At 30.4% G+C, this 14,579-nt stretch overlaps 1 protein-coding gene across 2 annotated transcripts in view; it reads right to left on the bottom strand.

Annotated features, from left to right (window-relative positions):
• The window catches only part of LOC143045990 (glutamate receptor ionotropic, NMDA 2B-like), a 56,355-nt gene that overhangs the window by 17,553 nt on the left and 24,223 nt on the right, over positions 1 to 14,579 (bottom strand). For both annotated transcript variants that reach the window (XM_076218900.1, XM_076218899.1), the window contains 5 exons: positions 11,490 to 11,618; positions 11,124 to 11,272; positions 9,837 to 10,029; positions 7,976 to 8,129; positions 6,909 to 7,144 (listed from right to left, as the gene is read on the bottom strand). In XM_076218900.1, the coding sequence (XP_076075015.1) occupies positions 6,909 to 7,144; positions 7,976 to 8,129; positions 9,837 to 10,029; positions 11,124 to 11,272; positions 11,490 to 11,618 (861 nt within the window). The remainder of the gene's footprint in view (positions 1 to 6,908; positions 7,145 to 7,975; positions 8,130 to 9,836; positions 10,030 to 11,123; positions 11,273 to 11,489; positions 11,619 to 14,579) is intronic.

Below are 14,579 nucleotides of genomic sequence, written 5' to 3'. Positions count from 1 at the left end.
GTGTCAATGAACCAGCATGGGATACAAAGAAAATCATTCAAATAGATAAACAATGAACCTTTAAACAAATCTTAGTGCTTTTATACGCAAAGTGACAAATCCAATTTGATAGTTATTATAATGTACATTGAAGACATAATAACGATATCAAAAGTGTTAAAAAACCTATTTATTTATTACGCAATTTTGGCATATCAATTAATATCTCATGAAAGATACCCCTGACAATCTGTAAATTACAAACAAAATTTATGGGCCCTGAAAACCTTAATCAATAATTCAGTTATCAGTTGAAATTAATGCATTTATCTTAAATTTCACTGCTCCATATTTTCCAGACATTGGATCTAGAGATAGTGATTTTATGTGAATAAAATTGCCAGCCTAACCATAAATTGTGTTGGTAGATTCGGATCTCTTGAAGATGCCATCATCTACTAACAGAATTTATATATTTTTCAAAGAAAAAAACAACAAGAAAAACAATGATTTTCAAACGGCTATTTTTTTTATTTCATTTTTGTTTAAAATGATCTTCAATATGTATTAATTGTTTTATATACGTCAATAGTCGAGCAGTTAGATTATTATTTTTGTCTGTGTGTATTAGTAATCTTTATTCCTATTATCGGTAAATGCCAAAACTAACAAGATTTTTCTATTACAGGATATTCTTAAAATTCTTATAATGTTCATGCAAAATAAATTGTACGAACTTTAACACAAAGCCTTTCGGAAATTGAAGACGATCCAAAATCCTGATACGTAAATCCAGCAATTTTAGTAGTTTGCATAAGACCAAACATTATATTACCTCCTTTACATTTATTGGAATATGATTGGTTAAAAGCAATCGCGTGGGGACCGTGTATATTCCATATTGTATTAGAAGGCCGGGCTTATTTCAATACACAGTTACTACTTGTGTCACATCGATTTATAAAAACAACACGGTGTTATTGACAAATCTTAAAGGTTTCAAAAGACAAAAAAAAATGATGAAGAACACTGAAATAAATTATAAAACACATTTAAAACTAATAAGTTATTATTGTTGGCATTTGTTTTTGTAAAGACCAATGGAAGTAGGTTCTTCATACTCACAAAATTGAAGACCTGATGACTTTGATAGGCCACTTGTCTTAATGCATACAAATGTATGTTAAAAGAAGGACGAAAGATACCAAAGGGACAGTCAAACTCATAAATCTAAAACAAACTGACAACGCCATGGCTAAAAATGAAAAAGACAAACAGAAAAACAATAGTACACATGACACAACATAGAAAACTAAAGAATAAACAACACGAACCCCACCAAAAACTGGGGGTGATCTCAGGTGCTCCGGAAGGGTAAGCAGATCCTGCTCCACATGTGGCACCCGTCGTGTTGCTTATGTGATTACAAATCCGGTAAATAGTCTAATTCGGTAGGTCACATTCATGAAAGGGAAGAGGATTGTAGTTACGACGTAAGGAACATATCCGACATCATTTGTGAAACGGTTATTCCATAACGGTCAACCAACTCGTGATGGCGTCCGTAAAATTTACGAAGGGATGATTTCAACTTCACCATTTGGAACTCTTGGTTTAATAGCTTCCTTGTGAGCAGTAACCCTCTATCAAGAAAATCATGATAGGAAATGCAAGCACGGGAATTTCGTATCAATTGGGAGATATATCTTAAGATAGTCGGTTGGTTATATAAATGCGTTACATAGTGTGTGTGTGATCTTATACGATATATATGGAGTCAATAAATTTCATATGGAATTTACTGACCCCATATATATCGTATTCAGTCACTATCACACTATGTAACACATAATACAAATACCGTATAGCAAGCTATAAAACAATACCAAATATTAATCCTTTACTAGGCTAGTAAAAGATGTCAATCACCACACCGTAAGAGTTGTCCATGAATAATTGTGAGTGGCCTTTAGTTTTTAATTTCCGTGTTCAGATGCGAGTTCAAGTGGCCAAAAAGAAGAAGAATATTTTGAGTCTAGGCATAAAAAAGATTTAAAAGATTGCCAAAATTAGCTATGCATCCCCTTTTCTCAACTAATCACAGAAACTACGTCTGGTTGAGAGTATAAACGAAAGAAGAAAAAAGTAAAGAATTCATAACCGTTATCGAAGACAAATTGATCTACGAAAGACTTCTTACGAATTGTTAAATGGCTCTCTTAAAACATCTTCTATACTCAAGATGTGCGAGTGTACCCCTCGTCTAGGAAAGATGCTCTCAGCATAGAAAGTTAAAAAATAAAAGAGAAATATTTGTTGCAAAACATTTTCTGTGCAAATTTTTCTCAACAGTAGGTAGTTGTTTTATGCATTTTTGTTTTGTAGGGCATGCACTTTTTTCTTGGTATTTTACTTTTATTACAAATATAGAACGCATTTAAAGGAGAGTAAACGTAAATAATGTAGCTTTTATTCATTACGTAGTAATATCATACGTATGGGAATCTATTTTAATTTTTAATTTTATCAAACATTTCGTAAAAAAATCAGTTTTTCTTTCTTTCGAATATTTTAACCGACATTTCATCATGGTTAAGTATAAAAAAAATATTTGCAACAACGGAATCTTGATAACATGTCATTTAGTATTGCTATTTTAGCGGTATATTTAACCTTGCCATGAATCGCGAAGTTCGGCTAGCCACAAAACCATGTTCAACCGACATTTTTTCTTAAAACGTCCTGTACCAAGTCAGAAATATGGTAGTTGTTATCTTATAGTTCGTTTCTATGTATGTTGCATTGTCGTTAATTTTTTGTTGCCCTTAATCGTTTTAGTTGTTTCGTTGTTTTCCTCTCATAGTCGATGTGTTTCCTTCGGGTTTAGCTTGTAACCCGGATTTGTTTCCTCTTAATCGATTCATGACTTTAGAACAGCAGTTTACTACTGTTGCCTTTATTTACAAGCTCTGTGTTATGAATCTTTTTACTGTATTTTTGGAACCAGCATGTACTATTAGGATTGTATTTTTCTTAATATCCCACGATGCCTAAATTGGATAGTCACTATGGTGGTTCCCTAAGACCAGTTTTAAGGTCTTAATTAATTTTCACGAAAGCTATGAAATGATCGGGTTTTTTTTATTAAATATTCTTACAACAGAATTGACATTATTCATATCCAAACTTGAGAATTTTTCAACAATACTATGAATTGCATCATTCACAAATCTAATGATGTTTATCAATACTTGGGTCAAGGATCGTGATATTTATATGACAATTTCTTGGATTATGAAGAGAGATTTGATTGATGTCTCAATTCATGTCAATAAACAAAAAGACAAAACTTCTTCGCAAATTCTAATCTAGATAAATAAAGGTTAGAAAATTCTGTCGCTATGGAAGTGATATTTCTGATTTAGGATACTAGCTATGATTTGATTTTTGACATTGCATGTTTTCATATTGTGATTATCACAGCATCAAATATTATGTTAGCAGTATATTGCCTGAAACTAATACTATATTTCCAGAGTCAATAATGCAATGTGTCTTTGTCTGTTCTTAAACAAAACATGTATAGTAAAATTATGGGTGCCATAGTGCCATGGATCTTCCAGCACAGTTTAAGAATAATAAAACTTTATAATTGTAAGCAGTTGTTCTCTTTCAGTTATACTTGCTGCAAGACTTTTTTCTTTCTCAATGAGACTGTCACAACTCATTACATTTTCAATTGAAGATAATGTTTTGATCTACGTTTTACTGATGTCAACAAAAAAGAGGGAGACGTTGTATGATTACAAATGAGACTACTATCCATAATAACCAAAGGATAAATATATAAACCATTACAGGTTAGCCTCGATTATTAAGATCTATGTTGGCCTCTGTTGTCATACTTTTTCTATTTGGTAATTGTCTCATTGAATACAAACTGTCACAATTTTCAGCTTTCATTGATCTTATAAGTATTGATGTAACAAATACTTTACAAGGAAGTACAGTTGTTTGGTTTCAACAAACAAAACATGACTTATAGTAATCTAAGAACGATTTATATAACCTTATAATAATGCAACGTATAATATAGTACCGGAGTCAGAATAATCATTTGTGATTTATTGATTAACAGTATTAGCCGTGAAAGTCATTCAGTAACAAAACAGTTGGTTTTTGTTTGTGAATTTTTGAGAATGCTTATACCAAAAGTATAATATTCATACAAGCTTTTAGTATTAACCAGTAACAGCATTCCAAATAGTTGTCACATTAACCAATTATGAATTTTAATGGATGGACAAACAACTCCATAACAAGTGGGACATTTAATTAGCTTTAACACCAGATTTAACACACTATTTTTGGTACCGAATCAGGAATATAACAGTGTATACTTCTTGACTAGGTATTAGTAGAATAGTAAGTTCATTGTCCCCGAGGTGAAAATATTGCCCTGAGGCATAGCCGAGGGCAATATTTGTATCGCAGGGGACAATAGACTTACTTTTCCACTAAATACTTAAAAAAGGTATTTTCAACATTATCCAATCCCGTAGCTGCATTTGAAATTCCGCAAAATATAATGAGACTTGCGGTCAAATAGTTTCACCAGGTCCAATAGTTGGAAACTATTGACCGGTCCAATAGTGCAACGCATGCAACTTAAAAAATAGTAAAAATATTGTGTACCTTTTTATATAGAACATGATAACTGAGGTATAATGATTATTTTCTATTTTTTCCGTTGGTTGATATAGTCTTACATTTGACTTTATCAAGTTTTATGAACTTCCCTTTGCATAAAATTACATTGAAGTTCGTTATTTTTGTTAATACCTTTATTCTTAAGTATCATGTGCTATTAAATGCCTCCATAGCATTTGAAATTCCGGTAGAATTCAACAACTTCCCATGAAACACATGTGTTAAGCTATATCATCTTAATCTTAATATTCACATGATTAACATGCAAATGTCAAATTGTTCATGAGAAATTGGAGATTTGAACATTAAGATTCTGGTTAATTGTGTACGCATCCAATGACCTGCATGGTAATTCTTAAGACGCAAGATCTTTATGTTTTTAAGTGATCAATGAAACACCACCAGATATAGAGAAAATTATTCAAATTAAAAAACTACGAAACTTTGAAAAAAAATATTTTCTATGTCAGTGAAAAATCAAATTTTATAAGTTTTCAAAATGGATATTTCAGACATGCAAACGAACTATCACAACTTTCAGCTTTCATATGTCTGCTAAATATTTGATGTAACAACCATTTTACAAGGAAGTACGGTTGTTTGGTTTCAACAAGCAGAAAATTACTTATAATACTCTAAGAAAGATTGATATAACCTTATAATAATGTAACGTATGATATATCACTGGAGTAGAAATAGTTATTTGTTAGTTATTGATAAACTGTATATAGCAATAAAAGACGTTCGATAACAGAACAGTTGGTTTTTGTTTTGGTATGCTTATATCAAAAAGGAAGATTTTGCGTAATTGGCAATGAGACAACTCTCGATCAAATACCAAATGACTACAGATATTTGTGAAAAGTAACTGTACGGCATGCAACAATGAGCAAAACCCATACAGCAAAATCAGCTATTAAAGGTCCCGAAATAATAAATGTAAAATAAAAATCAAACGAGAAAACTAACGGTATGATTTATGTTACAAAAAAATGAACGAAATACATTTATGATATTCAGCAACAAACGACAACTAGTCCTGGTATCTATGATGAGTTTATTTATAGGCTCCTGACTTGGGACAGGCACATACAGAATATTGCTGGATTAGTCATATTAGCGGGCACCCAACTATCCCATAAAATAGGGCAGTGGTGTAACACTATAACATATGAACAAACTATAAAAATCAATTGAAAGGACTGAACTCATCAGATCGATACAAAGCAGAAAAACAAGTTACAAAAACTCAAACCAGACAAGGCAGAGCATTTATACATCCTTGTAACTAAAAAGACATCAAGTACATATCTGAGAATACTAGCAGTTACTGACAGCTATTTGAAAGGCAATAATATTAGCAACCAAACGAAATGCATCTACGTTTTTGATGTATCAATTACTTAACAATGAAGAAGAGTTTGTTGGTTTCAACAAACAGAGAATGACTTATAGTAATCTGAGAAAGAATTGTATAAACTTATAATAATGTACTGTATGATCTATTACCAGAGTGTTAAGTTTTATTAGTTATTGATTACAGTATATAGCAGTAAAAATTATTCATTAAGATTGGTGTTTTGCTTGTGCTGTTTCTTGTTAATGGTAATACCAGATATATAACATTTAAACAAGACTGGTGGTATTGCAAAAGGCAAACTGTTCGAAGTGATAACATGTCAACTATTGTCACATTAACCAATTATGTATGTTTTGGATGCTCATCTTATTTTATCAATATAAAGTAACTGTTAACAACTGTCATCCAAGTGGGACGTTAAGCAATAACCAGGTTTATTCCATCATTTTATTTGATTCTTCGGAAAATGCCAGTACCACGTCAGGAATATGATTGTTGTTTTCTATTCGGTTCTTTGGTTGATATAGTCTTATACTTGATTTTGTCAAGTTGTATGGACTTCTTGTTTTGGAATATACTTTTGAGTTTAGTGATTTTTTTTATCTTTTATATTAACTTGTCATGTATTATAATTTTATTTACGATTTATCTAATATAAAAAGAAGATGTGGTATGATTGCCAATGAGACAACTCTCCACAAGAGACCAAAATGACACAGAAATTAACAACTATATGTCACCATACGGCCTTCAACAATGAGCAAAGCCAATACCGCATAGTCAGACATAAAAGGCCCCGAAATGAAAATGTAAAACAATTCAAACGAGAAAACTAACGGCCTTATGTATGTATACTTACTGTAGTATAGGGTTATATACCAAACGACATGGCACTTCATGATGTCCACATTTCCTTTCTGAATTTAGTTTTCGGTATTTCACATATGGTTCTTCTTTAAGAGTGACAATTCTGAAATGACGACGATCCGGTTTCCCCTTGGGTGGCGATTTACTATCCCCAGGCCATGTTATATCATTCATTTCAATATCCATTTCAGTTCTACTTCCTGACTGTTTTGGAACCCAGTTACCTACCTAATATAATAGTTTAATTAACCATATTAACAACTTATAATTCCTCTTGATATGTTTCAGTTAAAATTGTCTTAAAGAAAAGCATGCAGTTAGTCAAAATGTAATGTAAATCAAAAGAATATGGTGATTGTTTGTTGTAATGAAAAGATACTTCAGCGATTTAAGAAAGCCTTTAAAATTATTCTATGCAAAAAAGATTATAATCATTATTTAGTTACAAGTATTAACCATTATAAAAAAAAAAATTATCAAAATTTGTGACATAACCCATTGTGCATTGTACATTATTATAAGTTTATACAATTCTTTCTCAGATTACTATAAGTCATTCTCTGTTTGTTGAAACCAACAAACTCTTCTTCATTGTTAAGTAATTGATACATCAAAAACGTAGATGCATTTCGTTATTCGTTATTCTTTAGTTATCTATGTTGTGTCATGTGTACTATTGTTTGTCTGTTTGTCTTTTTTTTTTTTCATTTTTAGCCATGATGTTGTCAGTTTATTTTCGATTTATGAGTTTGACTGTCCCTCTGGTATCTTTCGTCCCATTTTTACCTTTTGATGGGATTTTCATGGATTTATATAGCTATAAATAAGCATATATTTTTCTCGGTAAAAAACGGGTTCCTTCTTATACACAACAATGTTTTGTTGTTCTGTATTTTGTTTACCTCATAAAAGTACTGTTTGTATTTATTTATAAATGTAAATATCTTTATTTTTCAACCCTTTTTTTATTTTGTTCAAAGTTTGTGAATAGAAATGTGATTTCCAATTCATGTTATTGTATTTGAGATTGTCTTCCGTAGTAATCAGTTTATGTATTACCTGTCTCCAAACTTTGTCTGTTCTCAAGTTCGTTGTTTTACTTTGAGTGTTGTAAATTACTAACTTTATAAACTGGTTTAAACCGATTGGATTAAATCTAACCGGTGGTATATCTGTACTTATCAAACTAACATCTCTTATGTTTTTCATGTGCCTGAAATAAAAGCAAAGTAAACGTTTATAAATTATGCAAACTGCAAGGTGATTTTGTTTTACAAACAACAGGGAAAAGATGGTGTTAACATGCACACCAATTAAATTATTCGTTTGGCACATTGCATTTTTGTTTTATATTAATATATCAACCTTTTAATGTCCAATTAACGCATCGTTTCTGATACATCCTTCCATAGGGAATATAACCTTCTATGCATCTGCGTTTGACTGCCGAATACAAATTAAAAAAAATTTTTTTTATCCACGGTATAATGCTATAAGTATCAAATATCAGTTTTGACAGTTTCGGCTTACCATATAGCCTTTGTTGGAACCTTAAACACAAAATGTTCAATCTAGGTAGATACATATTGCAATAATTGTAGCATTAATTTATCAAAACCACATTTTCGTTTTAGGGTCCTGCGGATTCAGCTATAAGCCAACACACAAACAGATAAGAAATTGTTGCTTTCGAATACTGATGCAATTTCATGTCAATTTGTCATTTCAAGGAAAATATTAGTTTATATATTTGCTTTTTCCGAAGTACTTTTCTGTCATCAGGAACGCTCAAATTCAGACTTTGAAATCCAAGGATGTATAGATAACTGAATAAATGTGGTGCAGTATGACCAAATGGGACAACAATAATTGCCAAATTGATATAAAACCAACTTGACCTTAACTGCATACATTTTACATGCGTGTTGTTTTAATGTGTAGAACTTTGAACCTAATTATTGCACATCTGTTAATTATTAAACTAGCCACCATGTTTCATATGAACAATTGCACATCAGCTAAGGGACCGTCGCACTTCTGGGCAGACCATCACATTTCATCGAATATCGTTACATTTTGTCTTATTGTATCTCGTAAACTCTTTAACTAGGAAACATTGGTTAAGGTTTTCGAAATATTTTAGACAACAACATTCAAGGACAACTTTGAGAGATTATCATAAAATTGTATCTCAAGCATTTTTCTCGAAACTTGAAAGGTCTTTGATTTAAATAAGCCAATGAGAGACGAGCTTAGGAATGATGCAGTTTTGCGAATAAAATCACATGGTAAAGCAGTTTAAAAAAAGAGGAAATTAGTACATAACAAAACCAACAGAGTATCGCTATGGACAAATGACGTGACAGGAGATTTGATGGAGTCGGTGAGAACAATTTATAAAAAAAAATCACCTGCGTAAAAGAAACTAGCACATATTAATTTTGATTTTTCTCGGAAAATGAGCAAAATACAAGAGTGAATGAACAATATTATCATTCTAAACGATGGTTATTGAGCCGACTGAATTTTGTAAATTTTTATAATAACAATATGGCCTTTTTCCCAAGGTATCGTGTATGATATCATAGCTCTTGGCCTTCGTTGCCATTAAAGGGTTAAGTACTTTTGTTTGAAGTATTTTCTCGTCATCATATAATGTTCCTTCAATTTTCAATTGATAGCGATACAACAAAGATTTGATACAAACAAGTAAATGATGGTATGGAACACCTAGTATGCATCGGTAATAATTCTAGAAAATACATAAACTCGAACATTTTCATAAGTTACTATACAAATATCGAAAACTGATGCAATCATGAGTTTTGATCTACAATAGATAATATATACATGGCTAAATATCAGTTGCAAATATGTTGAAATTAATTAGAATAAGCTGACATTTTCATATAATATTTACCTGAAAAGTGCTAATCCATCATTCCAGAAGTTTAAATGTGACTGGTTACATGACATCTTAGGTGTTATTGTAAAATTCTTAATGTAAGGCGCCATACTTTTCAGTGCCAGTCCCCATACGTAAATAGATGTTTTCAATGCTATGTCTAACACAGATTCTAATGTTTGACCATCAACACCATAATGTTTGAATCCTTACAAATTAAAAAAAAGACAAATATTCAATAAACTTGAATTTAGTCTCGTAATTTGATAAACGATAGATTATTAATGAATGCAGTATATGCTATTAGGAAACGACTTTTATTACATCATTTGGCAAAATAACGGGAAAAAAACAGACGTGAAAGTTATGAAAAAGACAAAGCTTATTAAAAACCAGTCTTGTTTCTCAAATGAACACAAATAGCTTTATTTATGATATTTATATATATATATATATGATTGTTAGGTTATGCATGTAGATCATCCCGAAATGTAATAACAACCAAACATTATATAAATAACACATAGCTGAGAGGGTGATACAGCAAATAGGTTGACAATACTTATTCTTTCGAGGGTACCAATCTGCTCTATCACCCTCTCAGCTATGTGTTATTTAATTTATTATACTGAATGCTCTATCATTATTGTCGTTTACAAATCAATTGTATTTAAAAGTATTTTCTATGACGTCAGGTACATTACAACGTTACGGGTATTAGAAAATCTACATAAGTGAAGCAAAATGTTTTATTTTTTTTATTTTGACAGTCAAATAATAAAATCTGAGCCAAAACGTAGAACTTAAGCGTTGTCTTCAATTACTTAATGTACATTCAATTCATTGTTCTTTGAATTGTCAATTTTTGATTGGTCTGAACGAGAGGGTGACATTAAAAACAATTGTCACCCGCTCAGTCATGTTATCGAGTAAATTAATACCCTCGTATTAGCCAATCAAAGTATGGAATTTTAACGTGAAGTATAATAAATGTTGTTTTCATATACACACTTTAGCCCTTTTATTGATATAGAATTTTGAAACATGCTCCTCTTTATCATTATTGGACATAATCAATGTACAAATATATCTTATACGTATTTATCTACACCACTGACATAATGCTAAAACACATGAAGTTTGCTTGTTTTTGTTTGATCCATTTCATACCAGTTTTACTTTTATTCTCCATTTTGATATTGCCGCAATATAAGCCATACATAAGATTCCGTTAGGAAACGATTACTCAGTGTGCATTGCTTTACCGTAAATCTATATTGATTATTTCTACAAAAGACATACCAAGGAGTCCGAGCGGATACGATGGTGCAGCACGCCTTGCTTTTGACACAATGTTACCAATACTGGAAGATGATATTATCCACATATACTCTTTACTGGTCAGTCCTAATTCAGTAGCACAATCAAATAAGTTCTTTGCCTCTGCAGAACTAAAATAGAAAAAACACTCTACATCAAAATGTATAACATTAGAATACTTCTTAATTAATAGAAGAAAAAACTCCGTGATACTAGCAAATGAGCTGTCAGCATTGTTAAAAATGGTAATCTTACATACAGAACTGTAAGCTTCTTGCACGAATTATATTTCTAAGTTATATTCTATTTTTGGTTTGCAAAAAAAAAACATTGATCATGGCATAGTACCTTGAATGTAACAAAAATACTCTGTTTTCTTTTACATTGTGGTTTACCAAGTCACTCCTCATTTTGACTTTCATTTTTTCTTCATCATGTGACGAGGTATCTATAAGAATCTTTGACAATACGTGTAACCTGAAACAAACAAAAAATTGATCCATATGTAAAATTGAAAATGAAAATGGGGAATGTATAAAAGAGACAGCAACCCGACCACAGAAAAGACAACAACAGAAGGTCATCAATAGATCTTCAATGTAATACACATTGTAATTGATTTGAATAGTATGTATATTTGTAACTGCAAAAAATGAAGAAAAAAAAAGTCAAATCATTTGTAATGTATATGCATTGCAAAGAGATATATCAATAATATATAGTTACAATTGATACCTATAGTAGATCTATTTGTTATATATATTAACAATTGATTTGATTAGTAGATATAATTGTAATATATATTTACAATTGATTTCTTTAGAAGACGTATCGTAGTATCTATTTACAATCGATTTCTAAAGTAGATATATTAAAAGTATATATGTTTAACTGATTTATATAGTGAATATATATGTTACAGTGAATTTGTATAATCAGGGAATATGTAGAATCCCTGATTTTTCAGGGATTATGTAGAATCACTAAAATCATTAGTGATTATATAGATTCCCTAAAAATGACCAGTGATTTTATATAATCACTGATAATTTTAATTATTATTCTACAAATTCCCTAATATGATTTCAGGGATTATCAATAATTAAAAGCTCCAAAGATGATGAAACAAATTAACATAGACAAATTATCATTTTTTTTTCTTATTCCTTGAAAGTTTAAGTAAACATTTTTCATTCCTGATCTACGATGTGAACCTTAAGTGATAAGTTTTTCTCTTTATATTTTATTCAAGCGTTGAACCACATTATGTCACTAACAAATAAGCTCGGCATAGGCACAGTTGTTGCTTGGGTTGAGGAAAACATATGCTCAAAAGTTAATGCAAATTGCAGAGGAAAAACAAAATCCAACATATGCATATCTCATACCACTAGTGGTTCCAGGAACGGGAGATCCCAAAAAACGAATGGTCATTATTCACGAAAAGAATGATGAAGGATATCGCCTTACCATATACTTGGAATCCTGCTCGGATCTTTAATTCAAGAAATCAGTTTGAGGTTGCTGATTTCCCTTCATTGGTACCTTCAGATGTTTTTGCTGAAAACTCTATTTCTCTGAGACGTGCCGTAAAATCTGATTCGATAGATATGGAGGACAATGTTTTTTTAAATGTTGATATTGTGTAAAAACAGATGTGAATTTGATAGATATGCCTGTAGAAAAGCAGGGCAAATGTGTAATAGTCGATGCCATCCAAATTTAGTTTGTAAATAAAATGTTTATTTTTAAAATATTGTGCCTAACATTTGACTTCATTCATACAATCGACAAAAAATTATCAAAACGATTGTACACATAAAAATAGTTTTAATGTCAATTTCATTTTATTTCATATTCTCAACCTAAATTTAGTTTGTAAATAAAATGTTTATTTTTAAAATATTGTGCCTAGCATTTGACTTCATTCATACAATCGACAATAATTTATCAAAACGATTGTACACATAAAAATAGTTTTAATGACAATTTCATTTTATTTCATATTCTCAACCTAAAAACAATTGCTAAAACAATCTGATGAAAAAAAATAATCATTATGCCTTTTAATATTTTCATACTGACTTCATCAACCCGCCCTTGTGGGCTCACTTGATATTATTAATACTGATAAAGTCAGTATCAAAAAGGGCTCGCTTGATATTATTGAATAAAGTCAGTATTAAAAACAAAAAAACAATTATTTTATATATATTTTGCTTATCATTTAATTATATTGTGCTTATTATTTAATTATATTGTGTTTAACATTTCAATATTTTTATGCCTAACGTTTTAACATATTAAGGTTATTATTTTGATATATTACGGTTAACTTTTAATATATTTCAATATGTTATATATTTTTTAATATCATTTCAGTTATTCTGTATAATCCTTGACGTTTTTTCTAGTGATTATACATAATCCCTGAAAATTGTAGTGATTATATATAATCCCTAAACTAACCAGTGATTATACATAATCCCTTAAAATTTTAGGGATTCTACATAATCCCTGATTATACATATTCACTGTAACATATATACAATAAGAAGATACGGTATCATTGCCAATGAGACAACTATTCACAAGAAACGAAATAACAGAGAAATTAACAACTATATTTCACCACACGGCTTTCAACGATGAGTAATACTTATACCACATATTGGGCTATATAAGGCCCCAAAATGACAAATAGTAATAAGACAACTGTTAAAGTAGTATATCGTTGTTCAAAAGTCATTAATTGATTAAGCGAAAACAAATTTGGGTTACAAACAGAACCGATGGAAATACATCAACTATAAGAACTAAAACAACTGAACATCTTAAAATCAAAAACACCGAACTGCAACAAAAACAAACGCCAACATACATAGAAACGGACTATTTGATAACAACTGCCATATATCTGATTGTCAAACAATTCAAACGAAGAAACGACTTGATTTATGTACAAAATGATGAATGAAAAATAAATATGATATGCAGACAACAGTAGTATACCGCTGTTTGAAATTCATAAATCGATAGAGAAAAAAAATCCGGATTAAATCCGGATTTAAACTAGTTCATATCTTGATATATCTATACATTTGATAATAGAAAGTTTTAATAGTTATTCAAATAAACTGTGCACTTTGAATTGAAATCACAATACTGTTGCCTTTAGAGTGTGTAAACATCTTATAGTTTTGTACTTTAATCTATCTTAAAGCATCAGTTAAGTTGAAAAAACAATTACACAAAAATCCATTATTTTATTCTAAAAGACGACCCTAGTAAAGACACGAAAGAAATGATCATTTATATTGCTTACTTATATCATCATTTGACTTAATATTTACTGGGAAGAAGCTAACGGATATCCCAAAGGAATATAAAATAAATTGTAGAGTCTGGTCTTTATATATAGAAATGAGTAATGGTAAT

This window comes from Mytilus galloprovincialis, chromosome 9 (assembly GCF_965363235.1).
Source record: "Mytilus galloprovincialis chromosome 9, xbMytGall1.hap1.1, whole genome shotgun sequence".
In the NCBI taxonomy this organism is placed as follows: Eukaryota; Metazoa; Mollusca; class Bivalvia; order Mytilida; family Mytilidae; genus Mytilus; species Mytilus galloprovincialis.
Note: the sequence above shows the minus strand (reverse complement) of the source record. Positions and strands in the feature narration are given on the sequence as shown.